At 47.6% G+C, this 26,554-nt stretch overlaps 1 protein-coding gene across 1 annotated transcript in view; it reads left to right on the top strand.

Moving 5' to 3' along the window:
• The window catches only part of TNR (tenascin R), a 378,542-nt gene that overhangs the window by 281,370 nt on the left and 70,618 nt on the right, over positions 1-26,554 (top strand). Inside the window, exons 3-4 of the mRNA XM_019647030.1 lie at positions 18,200-18,760; positions 21,233-21,709. Coding sequence (XP_019502575.1) covers positions 18,262-18,760; positions 21,233-21,709 — 976 coding nt within the window. The 5' untranslated portion in view covers positions 18,200-18,261. The remainder of the gene's footprint in view (positions 1-18,199; positions 18,761-21,232; positions 21,710-26,554) is intronic.

The raw sequence follows: 26,554 nt of genomic DNA, 5'->3' as shown, positions 1-26,554 counted from the left end.
CATGAAAGAACCCATTATTGCAGTAATAATTTCTTTTTAAGTAATGACGTTTCACTGGGCCCTCTTCTCTATACAATAGATATAAATAGCTTTAAGTAAAGGGAAGTAGAGAAGAAATTTGAAGGATTGCAACAAAAAAGCATGGTACTCTGTGGGTATAAAGGGAAATTCTGAGGCAGTGTCGAGAAGGAAGGTTGTAAAGCGGAAAGAGGGCGGAGCCAGGGGTCAGGAGACATCCGCTCTAAACTCAGGTCTACCACTAGGAAGCAGCAGCAGGTCTTCCTCACCTGTCAAGTGCCAAGGTCTAAGGCGAGCTCTAAATTCTATTGATTCCATCCTTTGGAGCGAGTACCCACTGGAGGCACACGGAGATGGGAGTGGGGAGTACAGGAAAGCAATTCTTGGACATGACAGAATCTCAGCTACTAGAAGGATCCTTCGACCCTGAGATAGGAAATAGCAAATGTTCTCACTAAGACTTTAATTTTTTTGCTTCAGGAGCCCTGATAATTCCTCCAGAAGTTCATTCCTGCAGGTTGTCTGTGTTGCCAGTCAGCCACCTCCCCACCTATTTCTTTATCGTTTTTACTGTTACTATGACGGCTACAACTTTTGTTGTTATTTTTCTCCCTCGGGAGAAAAATAAACAGAGCCAACGCTAAACAAAGCTGGCTGAAAATTTGGGGACTGGGCAGGATGAGTTGACCAACCCACACGTTGGGATTTGGGCAAACCAGCTGTGGTGAACTGCTGCCCCTCTGTTCGCCACCAAATGATGACTGACCCAGGGCTACAAAGTAGGTTCTGAAGGGTTCCATCCTTCTTGTGGGGTTGCATGAAGTGCTGTGTTGAGAGGGTGGCGGGGGACCGTGTCATGGTCAATTAGCAATGCCACTCATGAGGAAAGAAGGTAGAAGTAATGACATGCGTGCCACTTACTTGCTGTCCCTGGACCCCAGGCTCTTAGGCTAGCAACCTGTGCCTTCTTGGAGGTGACACTACAGTGGTGAGGACCAAATGCCTCCAGTGACAATATCTTTACTCAACAAGTGACATCATACAACACCCTCCTCCAACCTTCCAGAAAGTGGCTCTCAAATCCTACCTAGTTTGTCCACCTTTTCCAACCCATGCTCTAAGTCTCTGAGAAGCATTTTACAATATGAACCTCGTGAGATGTTATTAAAAGAAGAGTCTTTGATCCTACATTTGGGAAATGCTACATGCTAAATATAGCCAACATTTTCATCTAAATATTAGTGAACATCTATGATGGCACAGGGTCCGTTCTAAGTGTTTTGCATGTATTCTCACCACAGCCCTATTAGGTAATGTCCATTGTACAGATAAGGAAACTGAGGCAAGTGGTCACACAACTTGCAGCTATTGGAACCAGGATTCAATCTAGCAATACAAATTAAGAATAATTTATTTGAACCACTATATAGTGCTGTTTCCCATTTCCCTATCTTTCAATCATCTATCTGTCATTATAATTGGTATCTTCACCTACATATCTGATCTAAATCTATATTTACATCTACATCTATAACGATCTTAATGTTACACAAATCACACTAAAGGCTCTGAAATTTTCCTCTGTAAAGAAATCAATTTAACTCTGTCTAATTAGGTGATTGATTTCAAAACTTATTTGACACAAGACACCCCCTACAGACACTTTTTTTCTCTCTTTGCTTAGCTTCTACCAATGACTCACATCATAGAATGTTCTAGAGCACTGTGAAAACATGCTTTTGAGGATTTTCTGAAGGATGAGAATCTTGAATCCCAGATTTAGCTTTCTGCTTTATTTAGATCAATATTAATATAACCAGGTGACTCAAAATCCATGTGAGATTTATCCAATTTTCATGGTCCTAAATGAGTTTAAGGGAGTTGGTAAATGTGAAAAACAGAATGGACTCTATTAAATTGTTTAAGTAACTGAATATTAAATTAAGTAACTGAATATTAAATTGTTTAAGTAACTGATGACAGACGAGTGACAAATGAGTTACGTCAGGCCAAGAATAAACTGATAGTAGATGGTGAGCATTGGTACTTACATAAAATGGGAATAGTACGGTATGGCATAAAAAACACAACATTTGAACTAAAGAGATTTTCATTTGAGCCCAAATTCAACAAGTAGCTGGAACTTTATTTCTTGTTATATGTCCAACATATAATATTGTACCTGGGAGGTGCTTAAAAATCTGTATGTTGATTTGAATGAATGTTTGATCTCAAACAATTTATTGTACTTGACCTCCCTGGATCATTAGTTTGTCGGTATATAACATGGAGGTGAATTTCAACTTCCAGGGTTGCTGTGAAAATTAAATCAGGTGCTGTATTTGTAAGCAAGTCTTAATTTCAAAGCCTGATAATGTCAGCTGCAAGGGCTGACATCATCAACAATAATAAACTTGGTCGAATTTGAAACCCAGCTATCCTAGTTCACACCAGTTCCCTCAGCCATCCTCCACCGAGTTACAGCCTGAGTAGGGGCTGCTGGCATGCAGCGAGAATGAAGCAAGCTCCTAGGATGGGAGGAGTTTTTTAAAAGCCACAAGGGACAAAGGGGGGACAATCCCTAACCAAATAAGCTTCTGTCCTCACCCCCAACACCTTTTGATGTTGAGACATTAATGTACTGTTGATACACAGTCAATTCGCAGTAATTGTTTGTTGAATTCAGTTAACGTATATGTCTCAAGGTTTACTTAGGAGGTAGAATGGTATTCCCCTGATTTTCCCCTCAACTGTTCCTCAAAGCTACAAAAAAGATAGGATTTCTAATAATAAATCCAGATACCAATGCCAAGTCCATTCTGCTATAATGTATTTCTTAGCATTGGAGTAGAGGCGGCTGGGAAATGCAGCTTCAAAAAAAAAAAAAAAACACATCGCCTGTAGCTCATGCATCTGTAAAGACTCTGATAAACCCTTGAGTCTTCCTCCCTGATGTGTCCTGTAAAGTTGCTCTGGACAAAAGGGGCATCACCAGCCCCACATGATGACTGAGAACTTGAAATGTAGCGAGTCCACACTGAGATGTCCTGTGAGCATAAAACACACAGCAAATTTCAAAAACTTAGGATTAAAAAAAATAATAAACTAGCTCATTAATAATTTTAATATTAATTACATGTTGAAATAATGTTAGCTATATAAAATATACTATTAAAATTAGTACTACATATTTATGTTTACCTGTTTACTGAGGCTACTAGAAAATTTCAAGTTATGTATGTGGCCCCATGGGTGACTTGCATCATGCTTTATTGGACAGTCCTTCTCTAAAGCAATGTTCTCAAACATGGGTTGTGACGTATTAGGGGACATCAACCAGTTTTGTGGGTTACAACTTGTGTTTTTTCTTAATGAAGGAGAATAGAAAAAGCTAGAATAGACTGGATTAGAATGTACTCAAAATAGTAAGTACTGTTTTGTGAAATTTGGTTTCAATTTTATGTATGTATACATATGATTTATGCATTGCATATTGAGTTACAAAGTAAAAGCTATTTCTACTACCCGTAGAGCACAAGCATTTGAACACCCCTTTCCTAAGTGACCCATATGAGACAGAACTTCCTTGAGTCTCAACGTTCCAGGATAAACACCAAGGCTGTAAGAATAGTATCTGACCAAGGAATTTCAGAGATCAGGCAGGTCAATGCTGTAACGTTAAGTTTTACCCGTGAAAGCCTTGCAGCCTCTGCTGATGTTGTGTTAGAAAAAGGCTAAAGTGGGAGAGAAGGGTGCCCGCACTGTCTGTTAACCTGCGACCCCCCCACCCACCCACCCACCCCTTCCCGCAGAGGGCTCCTGGACGCTGGTAGACACAAGTGGGGGACAAACGGCCTCGGAGTGCCCCGCCTAGCCCAGGAGCAGGGAGCACCCCTCTCAAAGGCACGTTAGACCTCGAGTTACTCATTTTATCGACAGAGCTCCGCTTCCTCCTTCAGCGCATCCCTGTGCGCCGGGAAAGTGTCTTCTCCCCACTGCTCAGGGAATTCCCAAATCCAAAGACTTCTTCCCTCCATGTAATTAAATTAGAAAAATACCAGCATTGTACTCTCTGGGAGCTGAACCTCAGCGACCTCAGCAGGCTCCTGAAGCAGCTCTCTCTGGGATCAGAGGTGGCTCCGTGTTGATGTCAGACCCCACAACAGCATGGTAGGAAGCCATGGTTTGAAAACCCCTTGCCCTGCCGGTGGCAGAGGCTGAGCCCCACGCAAGGGCGGTCCTGACCTGCCCCCCTTGATCAAGGCCATCGCAGCTGTGGAAGCTGCAGCTGCCTGCATTGCAACAGCTGCCAGAGCCCACGCTGCCGCAGGGGGGGCCGGCATTGGGAAGAAGGGCTCTGTGTTCCCTGGGAGGCTGAAAAAAAGGCTAGTCTGCCCATTTACGTGCAGAGGCAGTGGGCAACGTGTAACGAGAAAGGGTGCAAACTCATGCCATTGCTGCCAGCTGCCATTCACTCTGTTGGCTCATTGTCACCAAAGGCCCTTTTCATAGCTAATCAGGACACTGCTTCAGGAACGGATGTCACCGGTTTGGATAACAAACAACCAATTCTATTCCATGCTTCTGAATTACTTAGGATGCTTATATCAAAATGCCTCAGCGTCCCACAGACTACCTCGGGAACCATTACTAGTCAGGCTAACCCACTTTCCGAGCCCTTACTTTGTGCGAGGCACTGCAATTAGGGTCAAACGGCTCTGGGAGAGCCGTACATTAATACTTCTGTTTTACAGATGAAGAAATAGAGGCTCAGAAAAAATGTGTCACTTGCCCACAATCCCAGCAGACTCAACTCCAGGCCTGTGGGAGTCCCTAGCCCCACACCTGTGGTACCATTTTATCTCCCACTTACAGTTGTCTTAATTCAAGATCTTAGACAATGGCTGGACGAGCCCACAATAACATCCACGAGCCTGAGCCGCAAGGTCTCACAGTGCTTGGGGTAAGAATCTGCCCTCTGCAGACCCACAGGGAAGCTAGTCATTGCAACACTCCTAGAGCCCTCTGGTTTGAGTCACCCTCCAGGGTCTTTGATTGATGCTCCTTGTATGGCCTTCAAACACCCAGGATGCTTTCTTAGCATGACCTGCATCTTTGCCAGCAGATTGTCCCACTCAGACTTGGCCACTGGCCCTTCCTAACACCCTTTGATGGAGCCTAGCCGGTACAGTCTGGCATGTGGGAACCTGGACTTGCCCCTCCATCCATCATGTCTGCTCTGTCTCCTGCTCCAATCACTCCCACCCCTGCTGAAGCTTCATCCGCCTGCCTGAGTGCCCTGCTGCTCAGATTGGTCAGAAATCCCCGAGTCAGGAGGGGAGTAGAACTTCCTCTCCCACAAGGTGCTGTCGAACAGACTTGATTCATGATTTGGATCAGGACTGACAGCGAATGGCCCCCACAACAGCTACATGTTCAGACCGAATTCTGCACACGTGTTAATGAGGAGAGCTGTGCAGAGGAAGCTAGTCACCCTGTCAACACTTGCCCTGGCTCCCAACTGACAGAGAAGTGTCCTTGGTGCCAGGGCTGGAGGGGAAAACACAGAAGCTTCTCCCTTGTGGGGACCTGCCCAGCTCCCCACCGCTGCCTGGCCCAGCCTGGCACCTGCCTTTCCTGTGGGACCCTGCAGCCTGGCAGCTGGTATGGACCTGGATTGGCCTTAGACCTGCCTTCCGGGCCTGCTCAAGTGAGGCAGTGCTTCCCCAAAGATAGCAAACCCAAGAAACGTGTTGGTTTAAAGCGTCTGTTCCAAATACAGCGCACTCTCAATTATGTCAATAAACAGAGAAAAAAACGGGGGGGGGGAAAAGACATACCAAAATCACTAGTGATTTTTGCTGTGTCAGGGTATCAAAAACATAACCCTTCTGTATGTTCTAGTTGGTTTATAATGAACATTGTTTTTCCAATCAGGAAAAAAAAACACTTTAAAAAATATATAGATATATTGGTTTAGCGTTAGGCCATTGGCGGGGGCATTCTAACTCCCAAGGCTTACAGTGTTTGGCGCACCTCTCCCTTTACCCTTGGGCCATGTGGGGTTTCCATCCTGGTTCTGTTGATGTGTCTCCTTTTAGTTCTGGCCCGAGTGGCTTTAATCCAGCACTGTGACTTGCAGACCCTGGCGGCGTCCTGCATCTGTCACGTTATCCACCTCAGTCTTACCCAGCTCAGGACAGCCCTGCCTTGGCCTTGGCCCTGAAGCTGGCCTCCAGGAAATGACCCCTTTCCAAAATCTCCCTGAGGTGGTCCCTGGAGGAGTCCATCATGGCCAGTTCACAGCCAACAATCTCCCATCAAGTCCAAGGGCAAGAAGGCCACAAATCAGTCCTTCATTTCTGAGAGGAATCGAGTAAATCCATAAGAGACTGACAGGGCCCGAGTAATCAGAGAATCCAGCTTTTCAGTGAAGACGGACGTGCGGCAGATAAAGACAATTGGGGGGTGTGAACAGTCTGACAGGTACCAAGGTTAATAATAAGAAACAATGTGACAGCAGCAGTAATGAAAGGAAAAGTGAGGGGGGAGACCTAGGTCCCTGAAACTCTCAGCGAGAGACACAAAGAGGCCAGGCAGGTCACTTCTTACCCTAACAATAAAATGTGCTGATGGCTAGCAGGACAGCATGTCCCCAGTCCCCTCAGAGCCACCACACCCACTCCTGGCAGCAGAGAGGAAAATTTCAGAAACTTTGGAAGCAGGAAAAACCAATCTGTGTGACTGTGTAGCCACCAAGTAGGGAAGGCTAGCTGGAACCACATCGCATATGGAGATGAATGTATGCGCGTATTTAGAGAGATAGAGAACTTACTAGACTTCAGGATCTGTGCTCCATGCTGGGACCATTCACTGGATCACAGACCTGCCCTCTAGGGACCCTCAGGGGAACAGGCGGCAGGGAACAGCTCTGCAGATAACTACTGTGATAAGTGTAACAACCAGCTCTGCTTGAGCTCAGAGAGGGAGAGAAGTGTCACCAATCCCTTCTCACATGAAGGCTTCCCAACCCACGGGACACATCCCTTGACATTCAAAAAGGCTTTGGAGCCAGGCTGCTGGAGTTTGAATCTTAGTGTCATGGCTTAATGGCTTTGTGGTTTTTAGACAAGTCACTTAACTCTCTATGACTCAATTTCCTCATCTGTTAAATGGGGATGATCATAGTAGCTTGTATGGTTGCCGTAAGATTAAATGAGTTAAAAAGGTAAAGCCCTTAGCAGGGTGCCTGGCATGTGCCTAGACTATGTATGTGTCCATCAAAGAAAGCCCTTCCTTTCTTCATGGTGCAACCCTGCCCGCGTATCGCGATGGGCAGGCTGCGCCAGGCTGTGCGGTTGCGTCTGACCAGCTTCGCTGAAGGTGGTGGGGATTTTCCATCTGGCCAAATGCAGCAGGTTAGGACCAACCCAGCCATCAGCTCCGTGTTTCCAGTCTTCTAGAAAAAGCCCAGAGAGCTCGTGATTTTGGAGAAAGGTAATAAGTGTTCCTAGTTGATTTAATACTGTGGAACCCTCTTGTCGATCAAAAATTTGAATCGTTCTAGACACATTTGTGAATCTCTAGACTAATGACAATGTAATATTCCAGAACAGTAGAACGGCATGTTACTGCCCACTTCATAATTTTCTTCCAACACAGCCCCTGAGGGAGAAGGCATGAAAAATTCTCTGAGGCAGTTTGGGAAACAGGGACCCCGCTTGGAGCTTCCCACTCAGTGAATCGGGCTGGTGTCTGGCTCAGCAGTGGGATGAACGCTTTCCTGTGTGATAACAACTTAGGATCAAAGGGATAGGCTTTCCTTTTACAAGCTCCAAAGAAAGGACTCCGTTTCTGAGTTGCTGTTAGAGGAACCTGAGCGCCTCGGGGCGTCTTCCTCCAGCGCTCCTAGAGGAGCTGCCGAGTAAACCCACAGAGAGCAGTAGAGACAGGGTCCCTCTGCTGACCAGCTTGGGTTGCTCCACTCACTCTCCTCTGACCTTGGCTGCCAGACCCCCCCCCCCCCCCCCCCGTCCAGCCCTGAAGCTGAGACTCAAGGGTGGTGAGCCCCCTCACCCCCACACCAGCCAGCTTCCCATTAGAGCACCTATAAATGGCCAAAGAGTGGAGAAAGTAGAAAGCTGAAACTTTATGGCTTGTTTTTTGCACGAATTAGCCTCAGTTTACTCGCCTGTAAAGAGGAGTCATATCCCGACCTTACATACTTAACAAAATTCATAGAGGATCACTGAGACTGTGTCTATGAAAGCATCTTGAACGCTGCAATGAGCTCTGCACATGCCGGGGGTTCTGTTACTGCGGCTCATTTCGGTGCTTTTTAAAAGGGGAAAGGTAGAAAGATCAATGTGAGGGAAAAAATGCTGAATCCTTTCACAGGCACTTAATCTTATTCTCTGCAATGGCGTGAAACCCACACTGAACCATGTCCACTGTTAGGGTAGTTGAAGGCTGTTGTTAAAATGAAAATGTCACTGTTATTTATGGCATAAGGCCTACCTGTTCCCAAATAGGTTTCCAGAAGGCGTTAATTTATTGCCAATACTGGATCTTGTATTACTTCAGCATTTGACTGCTGAGGGGATGAGGCACCGAGGACAGGTGGGGACAGGAGAAATACTTGGGTAAACAGCCCTTTCCAGGAAGCCAGGTCCCAGGAAGCAGGTGCACGGTGAGCACTGGACAGCCACTGCCCATCAATCAGCACACTGGCCCCGGACCGCCAGGGTGAGTAGCCGCTGAGCTGTTCCCACCCTTATACCCCAAAGGAGATGAGGGGCGTTGGCAGAGAGGCGACCAGAACGGGGAAAGAGTCAGCCGTGCAGAGAAGGGCAACTTGAGAGAAGCCCTTCTACTGAGGCACACAGCTAGCCCCGGGGTCCTCCCAGGGAGGAAGCCAGGACCCCCCTCTCCTGTGAGCTGGAGCTGGAGCTCTCCTGCTGGGGCTCCCCTTTGGCCACATGAAAAGCTCGAGGGAGATTGTTAAGGAGAAGGGTGGAGAGAGGGTCTGGGGTGGGGGGCAGATGGGGGGGCAGAGCTGCAGAAGTGTGTGTGCAGAGAGAGGGAGCCAGGCCCTGAGCAGCGCACAGGGAGGCTGGGGGTGGGGGGTGGGGGAAGAAGGCCCCTCAGGGAGACCAGGACTCCACGCACAGGTTATTTCAGGGATCAACCCCAGCCCATAGGAGACATCCTGCGTCCTTCCATGGGCTTCTTTGTACCCGATGCAAACCCCACGTGGGCTTCGGGAACCCTCCAAACGTGCCCAGCTTACCAACGCCTCCGTAAGTGGCTACCCTCAGAGCCTCCTGTCAGCCTATCGTCTGTATTCTTCATCTGTCAGACAGGCAGCTGCTTGTAGCTAAATGGTCAATTTTTGTCTTTATTCAGATTGGAAACATTTAAGTCCAATATTTTACAATACATCTTCTGAATTTAGCAGTTACTTCAACAACATTTGGATTTCACTGGAGGCCCCTTTTAACCGTAATGAACAAAGATGAGGCCATGGAACTTAATGAGGAGCGAAATGCCGTTTGTCAGGACAGAGCGGGAGACAGAGAGAATTTTAGAAATTATGTTCCCTGAAAATCATCCCTCTCTTAACTCCTGAGAAAGGCTGCTCTGGGCCTCGCCGACTAAATCACTACAAAATAAGATCAACGACAAGCAAAAGAAACTTTTGAGTTTTTCGGATTGGAATTCACCTTTGGGGCCAATTGCAACCACAAATGTGAAAGGGTTCCTTCATCATGTCATGCTCTGCTTCAAAAAACACTGATGGTTCAGCAAGCCCACAGAACCCAGAGCACATTTGTAAAGATACCAGTCAAAGCTCTCTGACATTTTCTTTGTACCTTTCATCCCTGAACACACACAGCCACCCCTAGGCCACCACCCCAGGGACCGTGCCCTCCCTCAGGCGTGATTTTCCTCATTCTCTACTCCTCACTCACTTCCACTGCCTTTTCCCCTGCCTCCTCCTTTCAAACTCTAATTCTTCAAGATCCAACTCAAAGGCCACCCTTTTCCACTGAGACTTCTCTAGAGCGCCTTGCAGTCCAAATGCTTCCTTCTGCTGGGCTCCCACAAGAATTCCCCTATACCTCTGATATGATGCTCACCATGGTCTGCTGTTTGTTCTCGAATACCTTCCTCCTGCTTTGCACAGGGAGTTAGCTGAGGTTTCTCTAACACACCCCTGCATCTCAGTGAAATTGAGCCCAGTTCCTGGCCCGCAATCAGTGTGTAACTGAACTGAATCAAGCAAATTGTGCTCCATACACCAGTACTCACAGCGCTTTCTCAAATTGCAGTTAGAAAATAATGACGTTATTTCATGCTCTAGAAAATAGAATTCACCTGTGTAGAGTCTTTGGGTCAGGGTGGTGCTATTTTATGCTCTAAAAAGACCTAATTTACACAATAAAGAAAATATTTCCTTTACACCTCAAGAGCTGAACTTTCATAAGCTGTCACCTCCAACATACAAGTCATCTGAAGAAATTAACAGATATCCAACGTGAAAGCAATTATTCTGCTCCTGCTGGAAGGATCAACTCCAATATAGTTATGTCATAATTGAAAACAGCATGAATGTGATATTTGAATCTGTCATTAGGTATTTTTAGAGCAGATGAATTATCTGGTATTCTACATGTGGGTGGGCATAATTTTTAAAGGTGACTATTCCTAGGATTTGTTAGTATTGAAAGGGTTTCAATGCCCTAGAAATCAAGCAAACAATTTCTGCATCTACAATTATAATTAATTAGATATTCTGAGGCCATGTTTATAAATTGGCATGGCCCCAAGTTAACCTGCTGGGCCCACTGGCCCATGGACCTCAAGCCCTAGAAACATTGCTAATACATGACCAGCTCCCTTATCTCATAGGCACACATGGGGCATGCCAGTTATTTTCATAATCTGGTTTTAATTGTGTTTAAGCTTTTGCGAGGACTGAAGATGGTTCTTTCAGAGGCAGAGAACTTCCCTGCATTTGGCTTTGGGGCGCCAATGAACTCTGCTTATGCTGTGCCCTTTGCCCCCCACAGTTTCATCCGCCTTTCCGACACCACCCCTCCATCTGGGCTCAGTCCCTACCTCCTTCAGGAGGCCGCCTTCAGTGACATCTCCCACACAGACCTCTGTTCACTGTTAGAAGCTCCTACTAAACTTAAAATGAGTGCTCTTCAGTTTAATAATATAAATGGACTTCCTTGCTTTCTCCTTCGGTTTTATGTGTAGGAGTCTGGCCTTCTCCACTAGATTATAAGGCCCATGAGGGCAAAGACCTCTCTTTCTATTCTGAACCAATTTTTCCATCCATTCTAAAGAGCATCTTGGGCAGGTGATAGAAACCGTTGGTCTGGGCTACAGTCTGCCTGGCAATCTTCCTTACAAGGGAATGTCCTTTGCCATTTTATTAAATGTAAAGAAGATACAGATGAAAAGTAACGTGATGACTCTTCAAGAAGAATAATTGAACAGCAAACGGTGACATGCTGTTCTCCCAGCTCAAGGAACAGATGAAAAACAAATATTAATGGTAGCAAAAGGTCAGACTCTTGGAAGAATTTTTTACCACAATAGAGGAGACTAATTAGGAATTAATTATTTATATCTTACCTACTTCCAAAGGACAGAAACCACTGATGGAGGAAGACTGTGGCATCTATGACCCAACTGAGAGTCTGGAAATGTGACTCAGGATTTAGCTTGGCTTGAACTTACCATGTGTCATTGGGAAAATCATTCCCATACTTGAAGTATCATCTATAAAATGGGAATAGTCCCATCGACTGTTGTGTTACATGGGGCTATATTTAATATACATGTATGTATTCAAATGCTCTACAGATGTTAAGAATTCTCGGGGGCCTATAAAAATTGGATACATTCTCACCTAAATGGCATCTCTATTCACCAAAAATCATGTAGGAAACCCGGAAAGCAGACTGTCCGCTGCCCAAAGGGAAATAAGTCCCCCCAGTGGGAGCATCTGCCCTGCCAGTTGGGGTGTAAAGTGGGGATACAAACCTGGATGACCTCACACTCACTTCCAATCACGAGACTTCGTTACTCCCTTGGTGTTATTTCCTTGATTGATCTCCAAAACCCTAACTTTCAGGTAAAGAAGGAATTGCTCTGAGAGGTTGGGTCAATTAGCATTCTCACAGACCATACAAGGCAGAGCCAGAGGACAAGACCAGAGGCTGATGCCACATCCCGGCCACCGGGGCTTCTCTAGTCTGCGCTGACACAAAGCCACGAACATACTGGGCTGGCCACTCGTGCCGAAAAATGAATGTGCTCCCTCCAGTGCCCTGCACCAGACGCCCATCCCGTCGATTGCCAAAGGGGGCTTGTCGACGTGAACGCAGTTCCGGAGCCTTGGGCGGCCAGATCTGGTGGGAGGTGATGTCTGAGCCTGGCCTCGAATATCCTCCCACGCCACTCCACGGCCTCCTGACAGCGCTGGGCCAGCCATGCAGTCCTGTCTGCAGGGAGTTTTCTGCCCTCGGGTTCTTTTCAGAAATCTGACAGGCCCAATAAAGGCCCTGCTGATGGAGAGAGCGGGCTCTGCACTCTCCCAGCAGCCCTGGCGCTGCCTCCACTGACACAATGGGGCCGGCTGTAATCACATTACACCTTGTCTTTCATAATTACTCTCTTTCTCCCAGTGACAGAGCATCCCAACGGCAGGGAAGGGAACTATTTTTAAACTATTTCTAATTAAAAATAAAAAAAATTTTTTTTAAAAACCAGAGTCATTTTTTCACAGATATAGTTCTGGTTTATAAATCACCCTTAGGGACAACGTGGGGACTAAAGTTGGCAGAAGCTAGAAATCCAAACAGAGCAAGATGCCCGTACTCCCCCCGCAAGAGATCGCCTCTCCCTACCAGCCCCACAACCTACACACTCATTTGTTTCTCTCCCTTTTTCCCCCCTGAGGTCTCTCTGCCCGTGTTCATCTCTTCCATCCCCTCTCTGACTCTAGGAGAAAAACAAAAATACCAAGGTCTAGCTTCCATGTGAGTGACTTCTGGCTTTTTCTCTTCCTCTTCATCCCCTCCCACCCCGTACCCCACCTTCTTGAGGCAAGTTCTCCTCTCCCGTCTCCTCCAGTCTGTGTGAAGATGAGGGCCCGCAGAATATGTTTCTATCGCAGTAGCAAAGCTCTCCAATGTGAGGGGATAAAATCAGGGAAGGGTATGTGGGGTGGGGGAGGGGCAAGAGACAGGAAAGCCACTGAAGAACAGCCTCAGCTGGGGCAGGAGCTGTAGCTGAGCTGGGGTGACCCGCACTCCCCTGCAGGCCACCCGGGACAGGGCGGGCAGGAGCGCGTGCACTTCAGTAACTTGGCACCAACTTGGCCCAGAGGACCATGCTGCCATCCTCCCACCTCTTACAAATTACCCGGAGACACCTTGAGTGCCGGCCACGGTAATTATATTGATAAGGAAGCCAGAGCAGAGGAAATGAATCAATGGTACCTCATGGATTTCCTGAGTATCAATCTATCGAATTACTGCAACTCTCTTGCACTCTCATTTGTGGGGTCAATAGCTATCTGTCTTGCTCGCCGCTGTTAGTGTATCATTGAATCCTGGGTATATTATCTGTCCCTCAGGTTTATATTGTCTCACTCTATCTGTGGAAATCTTGTCTGATCCTCCTGCCAGCCGGGCACGCTGCCTTTTTTTTTTTCCCCTCCATTTTCTCTGCTTTCCCCTCCCCACCTCCTACCCCCACCTCGTCTCTTTGGCCCATTTTGCTTCTAGTCCTGGAGTCTTACTAGCTCTAGTCAGATGATGCGTCTGAGAGATAGGAAGATAGTGAAGGGAGCGGAGAGGCTCTGCTGGTCCCCTCCAACCTCCTAAGCTGCTTGTGGTGACAGATTTTGCGTCTAGCTTAGAGATGCAGCCATCACCTCACACCAACGCCAGACCATGGGTCTCAGAGCAGGTGGGGCCCCTCTAAAGGAGACAGAGGTATCAAAGGCAGCACCTGGATATGCCAAAGATTGGACCAGGCCTTCCTCGTAGGAAGTTGTGAAAATCTGCCCTCCAGCAGTGCTGAAAAGTGCCACAGAAAGATACCTGCAGGACAGCCAGCATTCTTAGTGACACAGAGGAATGGGATACAGAGAATGAAGCCAGAAAGAAGACCTTTCAGGGAACACAAGAAAGAAAGGCTGCTTTAAAATAATTATTAAGTGACACAAGCTTAACAAAATTAAGGGCACAGTTATTAAGTAAGCATTAAATAAATGTTAGTTTTATTGCCCTTTCAGCAGGCTTCGGATGAAGTGAGAAAAATGGAGCCTCTCATGCCATCCATCCCACCCTCTCTCTCCGACTGCCCTGGAAGCAGACACACAAGAGAAAAACAGAGAGGTCTGTGGTGTGGTGAATGATGGCTGTGCCTGAGCCCGAGCCCGGCGGGGACACGCCAGAGGGAGCTCAAGAAGTAAATGGAGTCAGAGGGAGCTGGTGCCAGCCCTGGCCCAGTGGGGAATTGTCCTGGCAAAGGGCAAGTTTAAAAGACGCCTCCCAGCTCCTCCAGGAGCAAAGTTTCCTGGTTTAGAATTGCACCTGCTTCTTTGGGACACAGTGGAGGCTGGGTACCATCAGACGAGCCCTCCCTCCAGGAGAGACGGAAGCAATTTCTGGGGTAGCAGTCTAGATGGGGTGGGGAAAACATTAAGCTAAAAGTCATCGCTGTCAGGAAGTCCTAAATCTGATCCGGGGAAAGGGAAGTGTTGATTTGGAAGTCTTTTTGTGAGAATGATCTGTGGCCCCTAATTAAAGTTGGCTGAGACACAGCCGTGAAGGGTACAGGCTACGGTCAGCAAAATCTGGGTTCAGTCTTGGTTGCTCTGCTCATTAGCTGTGCAGTGTTGGTCAAATTCCTTGGCCTTTCCTGAAGCTTCATTTTCCTCATCTCAAATGATGGGAAATAACAGAGGACCTACCATCAAAGCAAAACAACCACAGAGCCCTGCTGGCTGTTTATAGCCAATCTGATTAGTTGATGCCTCTTCCAATTGGCTGTTGCTTGAGCCACACCAGTTGCTAAATATCTTGACTCCTACATATCAATCACTCCTTCCTCTCTTATAGGGTTGTTGTCAGGAGTGAATGAAATGAGGCAAATGCTTAGCTTGGTGCCTGGTAAATGCCTAATTAGCTGTTGGTATTTGTTATGGATTGAATCGTGTTCCATGAAGAAGATATGTTGAAGTTCTCACCCCCAGTACCTAAGAAGGTGGCCTTATTTGGAAATAGGGTCATTGCAGATGTAATTAGTTATGATGAGGTCATACTGAGTGATGAGCCCCTCATCCACTATGACTGATGTCCTTGAAAGAAGATAGCCATGTGAAGACAGGGACACAGAGAAACGGTCATGTGAAAATAGAGGCTAAGGATGGAGTGAGGCATCTACAAGTCAAGGAATGCCAAGTGTTGCTGGCCGTCACCAGGTGCTGGACGAGAAGCATGGAATAGATGTTCCCCCAGAGCCCTCAGAAGGATCTGACCCTGATGACGCCTTGATTTGGAACTTCTTACCTTCAGAACTTTGCCTATGTGAGAATAAAGCCATGTAGTTTTAAGCTGCCCAGTTTGTGGTGGTTTGGTAAGGCAGCCCCAGGAAATGAACATAGTCTATAGTGGGTAGATTCCTCAAAGGCCAAGTAACAGGAAAGAAAAGTGCTTAACATTCATTTTAGTCCAATTTCGCACGTGATGCTTGAAAGCCCATCTCCAGCATTCTCACTAAGTAGTTTTTCAGCTTGTGCCTGAACACCTCCAGTGACCAGGAACTCACTACCTATTATGACAACCCAGTAACTCTATTAGAAAATCTATTCTTTATATGGAGCCAAAAATCTGTTTCCCCATAGATTCCTCCATGGGGTGGAAACTACCTCCCTTGGACCTTTTGCTGTGTAAAAATCCAATCCCTGAGCATTTAACAGCCCTTCAAATGTTTGCATTCACTGCTTATACATATCAGAGCTTTAGCAAATGCAATTTCCTTTGTGTATAATGAACTGTCTTCTCAACCTAAAGAGCAATCTATTAAAATCCAGTTCCATATTACATATCTCCTGACAGACTAGTTTATGCTGTGGGCAAAAGCAGACCAAAATCTGTGCTTCAGAAACTCAAGGATCATCTCTCTCTCACGCACTATGCATTTGCTGTGGATCAGCGGGAGCGCCGTGTATGTTGTAGTCGTTCAGGGACCCAGACTGAGAAAGCAGCCACTATCCTGAACATGGCCATCATCATGGGACGGAGACAGCTCTGAAGGGTCTCCCCGCAGGGATTAATGCCCCAGTCAGAATTGACACACATCACTTCCTCTCACAACTTATTGGACAGTCCTAGTGGCAGGGCCTCGCCAAACCAATGGGAGGCCTGAAAATATAGTCATGGAGAATCTAGTCCTACCATGTGCCTGGAAGCCAGGCCAGAAACCCTTGGCCAACGATACTGATGGTCACCCCACCCCCTCTGAGTAGCTTTCCCCACTGTTCCAGGAACAGCTGCTTGGATCACCCCTAGCCCTCCCAGGGCATTTTGTATACTTGGTCCTGGTAATGATCACATTGCATTATCATTACATACATGGCTCCACCTCCTCCACGAGACTGAGAGTTCCTCAAGGACAAGGACAAGGTCACAATAAATACTTGCTATGTAGATGTATTTGAGAACAGTGACCATACATCCAGTCAAAGCCAAAGCCCTAACAACGGTGACAAGGCCATCTCTGACCTGGACAGGGGAAGAACCAGAACCATCATTCTACTTGTCCACAAACCATATTTGTTTTAGTGAAGGCCAGGTACTGTTTAAGGAGTATCCAGGCAATAACTCGATCATCACTACAATTCCGTAAGGTTGGTAATATTATGATCCCCACCTTATAAGTGGAAACACTGAGGCACAGAGAGGTTAAGTTATCTACTCACAGCTAGAAAACAGTGCAAAGGAGCTGGGTTGGAACCAATGTGGTCTGACTCCACAGTCCAGATCTTATATTCACATTCAAATCTTGACCTCTCTAGGCAAAATTGGCTCCATTGTGAGATGGGAGTAGTCATAACACTCCATCCTAGGGTTGTTCTGAGGGTCGAGGAAGGCCACCCTCGAGCTGCACAGTGCAGTCTGCACACAGTCCATGTTAGCTTCATTTGTTGCCTTCTTCTGAGACTCATTGTTACTTTCACCCCGCCCCTTAGTCCTTAATCTTCTTAGTAGCTCTAACACTGCCTTAGACGTAAAGTTTGTTAAACCTCTTTTCTGTTTTACATAGGGAATAAAAAAAGAAATATAATTTCTGTGAAACTGATTGGTATTACAGTAAATGTATTATTCTCTGGGGTCCTTGGTGACTAGGTAACCAGCAGAGGAGCTCATTTATTATGTTAGCAATTTAAACAGGACCTCGGAAGTAAGGACCCCTGTGATCGCTAAGCACTGGGGAATGCTAATGAGAAGATTAAAAGAAAGTTCAGCGCACACAGCCCCAGATCATCACAAATGCACCCAAGGATTATTAACCGCCAGAATTACCTGGAACTATATTATCTGCCTGGTTGGTTATTCTAAAGTCAACTTGTATTGAAGAGATGAGCTTAGAGGCGTTAATAAGTTATTTTGAAGTGACTTGGCGGGGCCCCGTCGTAATAACTATCTGGGGAAAGATGAGGGTCCCTCCTCCTAATTCTCACCCAAAAGGGAAAGGAAACTCTGAGTCCTTGGAGGAATAGCCTCTCCACTGAGCCCCAGAGCCCCGTCCTCGCACGCTCGCTTTGCTGGAACCACTGGCCGATCATGGAAGCCAGACTTATGCATTCTGTTGGGTTGTCGGAAAAGTCATGACGCATTTTTGGAATGAAAAACAGAGAAAAAATATGTCACGACTCTTCTGACAACCCAGTAGATACGTCTTCAGGAAATCAAAATGCCTGCAGAAGCAGTGTCCATGTCAGAGATCCATCCCTCTAGGGGACAAAGCCCTGGGCTTTTAGGACCCTGGGTGTCACTGACCCTTCCCAGCTGTTTGGTTTTGCAGGGCTGTGTGGAGTGACACATCCAGGCACGGGTCTCAGAGGTGGCCTTTCTCCTGCTTTCGCTTGCAGATCCCCGCCACGCCACTCTGCGTGCTGCGGGCTGGCCTTGAACCCGGAGCTGTGCTGAGAGGATGGGGGCGGACGCGGAAACAGCCATCCTGAAGAACATGCTCATTGGCGTCAACCTGATCCTTCTGGGCTCCATGCTCCAGCCCTCCGAGTGTCAGCTGGAGGCCCCCACGGAAAAGGTGGAGAGATCAGCCGTGGAGGAAGAGGGAGGCGTCGCCAGCTACAACGCGTCCGACAAAGAGCCGCCCGTGGTCTTCAGCCACGTGTATAGCATCAACGTGCCCCTGGACAGCCTCTGCTCCTCGGGGCTGGAGGCCTCAGCCGAGCAGGAGGTGAGTGCAGGAGACGAGGCACCGGCAGAGTACCTGGGCCAGACTTCCGACCCGGAGACCCAGGTCACCTTCACCCACAGGATCAACCTCCCCAAGAAGGCCTGCCCGTGCGCCGGCTCGGCCCAGGTGCTGCAGGAGCTGCTGAGCCGGGTGGAGATGCTAGAGAGAGAGGTGTCGGTGCTGCGGGACCAGTGCAATGGTAACTGCTGCCAGGAAAGCGCGGCCACAGGTAGGGCCGGGGAGCCCGAGCTTGCCAAGGGCCTCAGGAGGGGCAGGGGAGGGCCGAGTGGAGAGGGAGAGCCCGCAGGCACCCTCCGCGGAAACCCAGGCCCTCTTCAAGCAGAAGGAAACCAGAGCCCCCAGTCTGCAGCTCTCCATTAACACATCCCTGAGATCTAAAAGCCATCCTGGAGGTGGGGGGAAATGGGGGACACAGCACCACTTGCTTAGCCAGTTTGAAATACATTAACCTGGTTTTGGGGAGATGAGTCAGGTACATCAGTTCAGTACAGCAACCTCTGTGGCGAGCAGGGAATTTGATGTCTGTCTTCATTCATCTTTGGTTTTCACAGGCTGTTGAATTGATATCCATCCTTGTTAACCTGAGGGACTAGAGCGTGCAGGTGCCATGTTCACTCCATCACAGCCTTTCTCCCATCTGAATAGATGATAGTCATCAAGGTCCCTGAGGACCTGTCGCCATCTTCTCCAGGAAGATGGAAGTTGTGGCCCCTGCCCACCCCCCTACCCCCGCGCACACACATGCACACACACTCACAGAGCGTATTCCAACCCCCAAAAGGCTGAGTGTCCAGGACAAGTACCTCTAGCCTCACCCCCCCACCCCCTGACTAGTAACCCTGATGAGTCACCGTCTATGCCTGTCTGAGAACGGTCATTACGTCTTCAGAGCCAGACTGCCAAATTCAAATCCTGCCTCTGCCACTTACTAGCTTGTGACTAAAGCAAGTCGCGTGCCTGTGCCTGCCTTTCCCCATTGACAAATGGTGATCGACTAAGATCACAAGGAGTTGTTAAATATAAAAACAACTCTTTAGATGAAACCCTGGCTTCCAGTAAACCCCACATAAGCAATAGCTGTGACCAGTGGACCCCCAATGATCAGAAATTGTGTCTGTCCCCTTCTGGGGCCATCTTCTCTCTCCCAAAAGGCACCTTAGACTCACGCCAACTCATTCCTTAATGAGAAGGGGAATTTGTCTTACTGTCTTGGGTTCAACCTTTTACCGCTATAGGATTCAATATCCCCAGGCTTTCACAGGAAAAGCAGGAGGTGGCAGGAATGACATTTTACAGGGCCCAGAGGGCCCACATGTCCAGAGGGATATCGCACATTTCATCCTGAGACACAGCAAGACGAGGGGCAGTCTTTGAGTAGCTAAATATTTCATGGTTTTTCTCACTTCTTTCTCTACCTCGTAACCCAAACTATACATAAGCAACCTGAGAAACAGAAGAAAGTCCAGTTTGTCAGGCTCCGCTTCCTCAGTGACATCTGTCAGGCCCGTTCACATTTTCCACAGAGCTGGAAACAAGGGGAAGTCAGAGGCGGCCGTGGACATGGGCTCTTTGCTGCCCCGGAAGCTAGGCTGCTTTTATGGGTGGCTCTTTACCTGCTTCCTACCTGGCTCCCCGGCAGACACGGAAAAACCCACCAACGAGAGCTATGTTAAGCAATGTCAGCCTAGTATCCTTTCCGGCTGCAGGGGCTGCGTAAAGTGGCAGAATTAAACAGGATATAACTTACTGGACTTCATACCCCCCAGGGCCAAGTGCAGAGAAGGATGCCAATCAGGTACTGGATTTGCGTTTGCTTAATAAGTTTGTGTGATTCGTGTTAGGCAGATAAATGAACCACCGTAGTTATAGCGCGGTAAGGGCTAGGACAGGTATGCATAGAATCCTAAAAAGATCCCAGCAAACAGTCTCTAAATGAGACTGAGGCTCTGGGAAGGCTTTGCAGTGACCCTGGCGCTGAGCTGTGATGAATGAGCGAGTTCCACTGCAGGAAGGGGAGGGGGTAGGATGGGCCTGTACGACCTTGCCCTGAATAGCAAGCTCTGTGCTCAGCCTCTATCCCCTCGAGTCCCCTTCTGTCCCCACAGCACGTGTGCATCTCTGTCAGGAGCTGTCCTCGGGCTGTGGGAACCTCCTTGGCTTGCCTGGAGAGAGAATGGAAGAGCCCAAGCATTTGTACCCCCCAGGGACAGCTCTTAACCCGTGGTGACATGTGACCTGCTCTGTGACCTGAGCATCCTACAAAATGGAACCCAAGTTACTCTCTCTGGGACCTTGCGTGACAATGCAGCCTGGCATGGGCTTCTCCCCTCCCCCAGTCTTCCCCTCTCTCTGACCTGGTTTTCCTGCGAGCGCTTTCTAATAAGTCACTTTCACCTGACTCCTCATCTAAGATCTCCTCCTGGGAAACCCAAGCTGAGACACCCTGAGGGGCAGCTCTTGACGGACGAGGGACCAGACCGCACTCATCCTCGCCCTCAGCACTGTGCTAGGCACAGACCACACATGTTAGGTGGGGTATTTATGAAACTGATTCCACAGGTTGAGCTTAAGTCTCAGCAACATAAATGTGAACAGAGAAGTCTCTGCCCCCCCCCCCTCCCCATGCACCATTTACAGGAGGTGCCCCGCTGCTCTCTGACCTTCCCCTTGACCGTTCCAGGACAGCTGGACTATATCCCTCACTGCAGTGGCCATGGCAACTTTAGCTTCGAGTCCTGTGGCTGCATCTGCCATGAAGGCTGGTTTGGCAAGAACTGCTCAGAGCCCTACTGCCCGCTGGGCTGCTCCAGCCGGGGTGTGTGTGTGGATGGCCAGTGCGTCTGCGACAGTGAATACAGCGGCGATGACTGCTCCGAGCTCCGGTGCCCAACGGACTGCAGCTCCCGGGGGCTCTGCGTGGACGGGGAGTGTGTCTGTGAAGAGCCCTACGCAGGCGAGGACTGCAGCGAGCTGAGGTGCCCCGGGGACTGCTCGGGGAAGGGGAGATGCATCAATGGTACCTGCTTATGCGAGGAGGGCTACGTTGGTGAGGACTGCAGCCAGCGGCGGTGTCTGAATGCATGCAGTGGGCGAGGACACTGTCAGGAGGGGCTCTGCTTCTGCGAAGAAGGCTACCAGGGACCCGACTGCTCGGCAGGTAGGAAGGCGGGGCTCTGTGGGGCATGTGGCGAGGGTGGTCCAGCAAACTATAATAACCGGAAGGGGGAAAGAGAGATGGGGGAAAGGTGAATTGTAGGGACAATGATGCCCAATTAGGGGGTGTTCATTTGCTTCCCGAGAGAGCTGATTTCTTGAGTCCATCACAGTTGATGAGGCAGATTTAAGAGGGGAAAGGACTGAAAACCAGAAAAGGTCAAGTTCAGGCTGAAAGTTGGATTGTACCCTTGAGACTGGATAAAAGGCAAGGGTAATGGTGACAGCACTCCACTCTCCTGGTGGAGGTGGAGGAAAGCCATGAGACCACTATAAGCAAGGTCACTCTAACTCAGAGGGCATCTAAGAGCTCCACCTGCTCCAAAACATCCCCTTGCTTGTCACCATGTCCGGGGACACGTCCTCTTGCAATCCTGCTGTGTGAGATAGTGCTTAGTCTGCGCTAACCAGACTAACCAGGCCCTCTGGCTATTTTAAAGCTTGCACATTGCAAAGTGTTGTTAATTTATGAAATGGCCTAGTGTCCACATGGAAAAAAAAAAAGCATTTGTAGGCAAGGAATTAAGTGTAAATGGGAATAAAGGCATCAAGCAACAACTCACATTGTATCAATTAATACAGAATATAATAGACTGTGATTCACTTCGTCCAGGTGACACATTGTAAATTGGAACCAACTCCATATATACGAGTAGTCTGCACCATGGGAGTCAATACAAAGGGGACGTCCTGGAATGTAGAGCTAAATCCAACACTGGGGAAAACACCAACATCTCCTTGGAGATGACTTCTTTTTGCCTGAAGTCAGTTTGTTTGCATCCCTTTGCTATTATTGCTCTTGAGTGACTCTTACTTAACGGATACGTCTGTGTGCGTTTTAAACAGTATATAGTAAGCGACTGATCTTGATCCTTTTTATTTATAGTTTAGCCTGTAGCAGTGGGCTCAGGGTGCCCATGGGGGAAGATTTAAAATTTAAAAATAACAGCAAGCAAACATTTTTGAACCTTCTGATGGGTTGATTCCAGGAATTTTTCTGACCAGCCTCTGACAGCAGTTTAAGGGAGGAATCCTGAGACTCTCTTTAGCATCATCAGTGGTTCACACCTGGATAACAGACCAGTCAGACCTGTGACTTCAACTTAAATTCTTCCCAAAGATTAATGGCAATAACAACAACAAAAAGAAAACCCCACAAACAAACGAACAAACAAACAAACAAACAACAATGTACTGCTTAGAGGAAAATATTTTCATGTTCCTTCATTTTTTTTTTCAGATTCATTTATTTCATTTAGCCTCCTAGTTTTGTTTACTGAATTGAAAAAATCTTTCTAGAAATATACTTAGTCATTATACCAGTTGTTCTGCAGCTAAATTCAAGCAAACGTTAAGCCTGGATGTTTCTGAATCTAAAGTCACTAGGTAGTTGCTGGAGCAGGGGAGACTGAAGTGTGGGTCCTAGTTCCCACCCACAGGACACGCTCTATGAGGCCCCATCGGAGGACGCTAAGACTCAGCTGGGACCACTGCTACCTATGGCTATCTGACAGTCCACATGCTCCTGTATAGAACTGGTCTTTGTTGGGCTGGACATACCTGTAATGCCCTTGACCCTGCTTTTCTACAGGGATGGGTCCCTTTGCAGACAGAATCTTAACCTGATCGAGGGTCCAGCCTGAACCGGAGAGAATCCCTCCTGGTCACTCAGGGAAGACTCAGCAGCTGTTAGCATAACTACAACGGGGCTGAGTCCAAACCAGGAGCACACGTTCCCTCCAACACGTTCCCTCTGTGCTGTTCGAGGAAGACGTCTAGAGGCCCAGATAAATTACTTTCTGGGTTCCCGAAGCATGTGAGGAAGGACAGTTACATAATCTCCATCTGTTTCTATAGCAACCCTGGAGCCACCACTCATCGCGGGAGGTACTGCTCTCAATGCCTGCCTTTTAAACCAAATGCCACGGGTCTCTTCCAGAGAAGTATCTAGGTCATTATCTAAAGTGCTACTTTGCTTGCTCTTTGTGAAAAGGCTGCAGGAGAGGGGGCTATTTGTCTACTGTTGGACATTTCTGGCCAGGTGCACACACGACAGCATTACTGCTGCTCTCCCCAGTGGGAGTGAGGAGAGAAGAGACAGGAAGGTGAAAACATAGAGAGCCACAAAACGCACTTCCGCATAGGTCATTCTTTCCTCTCTGGCATGGGCATGGAAAATAGCTGCTCATTGTGTGGATGTCATTCTGAGGCCCCCCTGGGCAGCACGATGGAGCCTGAACACAGTTGAATAGTGCTGACAAGGCCACCGTATTTGCCTCCTAGCCTTGATCTTTGTTCGCAGGGCACCTTGGGATGAAATCCCAATCTTTCTGCCTCTGTTCTCTGGCTGTGTGAAGATAATAGAACAAAAAAACTTCATGAATATGGGCACTTAAAACGGGCCTTAGAAAGAAGCTACTCAGGGCTTCTCATTTCACAAATTTAAAAAGCAGCAGCCCAGAGAGACGGAAAGATTTTTCCAGAGCCAGACAGCTAATTAATGGTGGAGCAAGAATGAGAACCCTGGTCTCCTACCAACTTCTAGCACTCTTTAATTCTCTCTGGGAAGCTAAGTAAAATAAAACAATTTAAAAGCCACAAACACAAAGAAATCGTCTTTTGATATGAAAGTCAAGCCCTGTCAAATGATTTTTAAAAATTAGATGCTGGAGGTGGGAAGAGAAGCACGTTAAACCATTTGTCCACTCCCCCCCACCCCCACTCCCGCCCCGTGAGGGAGGTCAGTAAGGCTGCTGGCCAGTGAGCTGGCCAAAACTCCCAGTGAGTCAACAGGATAAAAGAACCACCAGAGCAGGGCCTTGGAACAATCCAGAAAGCTGTTCCCTGGACTTCAGTCAGACCTGTGGGGATTCACGAACGTCAGCCTCTGCCTCTGCCAGCACTGCAGCCAGCCCAGCCTTTGGCACCTGAACTCCCTCGCTCCTTGGAGCAAGACACTGCATGGAGCTACTTCTAACTGTTTGCCACGAAGGTGCCAAAGCGATGCAAGCTTACAGAGGAAACAGTATGGCGTTTTGGCAGATCAGCAACTCCAACAATACCTGAAGCCACAGTGGACCCCCTTTTAATTGCCTGCTCTTCCCCAGGTTTCAAAGCGGGAACCCCAGAAAGGAAGGCGAAGATGACTCTGCAGCCACCCTAAGTTCACTGGATCAAGGAACAGGGAGGGCTCTTGTACAGTTTGCTTTGCACTTCAGCATCATTCGGTTTTATAAAAATTACTGACACCCAGTGTCCACAGCTGCTGCTCGGTTATAGGGCGGGTGGTGATGGTTTCTTCCGTTGAGCTATCACCCTCCAGAGGACTTCTGCCAGGAATGGCGCTGTCACTGCTTTCTCATCAGAAGTGAGGGCCACGTTACCACCAGCCTTCAGGTCTCAAGATAGAACTTTGCCAAGTTAAGCGGTCAAAATAAAAATCCTTCCGCACCCCCTTTTTTACTTTAAATCCCCCAAATGCTCAGCTTGGATTGCCCTCTATTGTCATGATTAGCTTTATTTTCTGGAAGAAGAAGCCAAAAAAAAAAAATACTGACTTGGTCCAAATGCCCCAAGGATTATTGGTGACTTGAAATTTTGGAATGGCCGTTTCTGTCACTATGACAAGAGAAGCCCCACACGGGAAGCCTGGAATCCTTGTGCTGAACCACAGGCGGCAGGCACCAGAGAACCTTTTTTGAAAGAAGTTTTTACTTCGAGGATAAGCACCAGTCTGGAAGTCACCTCCTAAAAGACAGTCTGAATTATTCTTGAGTCCGTTTTCCTTTTGAGGACCGTGTGGACACGAAAGAAGGCATGTGGCACCATCCGTAACCCATTCTATGAGCTTCAGGGGAGAGAGCACTAAGCGTAGGTGATCTGGGTTTGAGAATCAGTTCTGTTGTGACCCAGATCCCCGACTTTTGACAAGGGTCTCAGTTTTTCCATCTGCAAAGTTGGGATCATTTTATCTATCCCATGTACCTCACAGGGCTTCTATTAAAGAATTTTTTAAAACTCTAGATAGATGGTATGTCTGAACATGTTTTATAGATGGTAAAATGCTATGCAACTGTAAAGTGGTGTTGTTTACTAGATAAGAGGTTCTGGACTCATTCTGCCTGGTTCAAACCCTAGTGTCTGTATTACTGGCTATGTAAACCAGTTTCCTCACCTATAAAATAGAGATAGTAATAATACCTCTCCCACAGCATTGCTGAGAGGATGAAATGAGATAAACGATGTAAGAGTGTCTGGCATCATGCCTGGTGCATAATAAATACTCACTGTAATCATACTGACAGGTTCTATTTTGTATGCGTTTTGCAGGCTATCCCCAAATTCTTAGTGCATTCAGAGCTTTAGTAATGTCAGAATTAGAAACTATAGAAGCTTATAAATTATCTCTTGACAGTTTATTTACATTTCATTTACAGTTATTTAGTTTTATAAATTTAAAAAATACATTTAAAATTTTTTCTTTCTGTCACCATTTGCCATCTTCAATTAGAGCGAGCATGGCTATCTAGGCTGTTTCACGCAATGACCAGTTCTGGGCAACAGCAATTGAAGCAAATGCCCACCATTGCAAATATATGTCCCTAAATCCCATCCTCTGAGTCTGAGCTCCTCATTTCTGCTGCTGCCAAGGAGCTGAGGGTGCTTGTGGGAGCACGACGGAGGACAGGCCCCCTCCACTCCCAGGTCCCATGCACAGCAGCTGGCTCAGCCCTATGCTCTTGTAAAGATGGAAGAGTGAAAATGCTCAGAGGGGACATTCAAAACCAAA

Source organism: Hipposideros armiger, unplaced genomic scaffold (genome assembly GCF_001890085.2).
Source record: "Hipposideros armiger isolate ML-2016 unplaced genomic scaffold, ASM189008v1 scaffold_6, whole genome shotgun sequence".
Classification (NCBI taxonomy): domain Eukaryota; kingdom Metazoa; phylum Chordata; class Mammalia; order Chiroptera; family Hipposideridae; genus Hipposideros; species Hipposideros armiger.
This window is presented reverse-complemented; position numbering and strand designations above follow the sequence as displayed.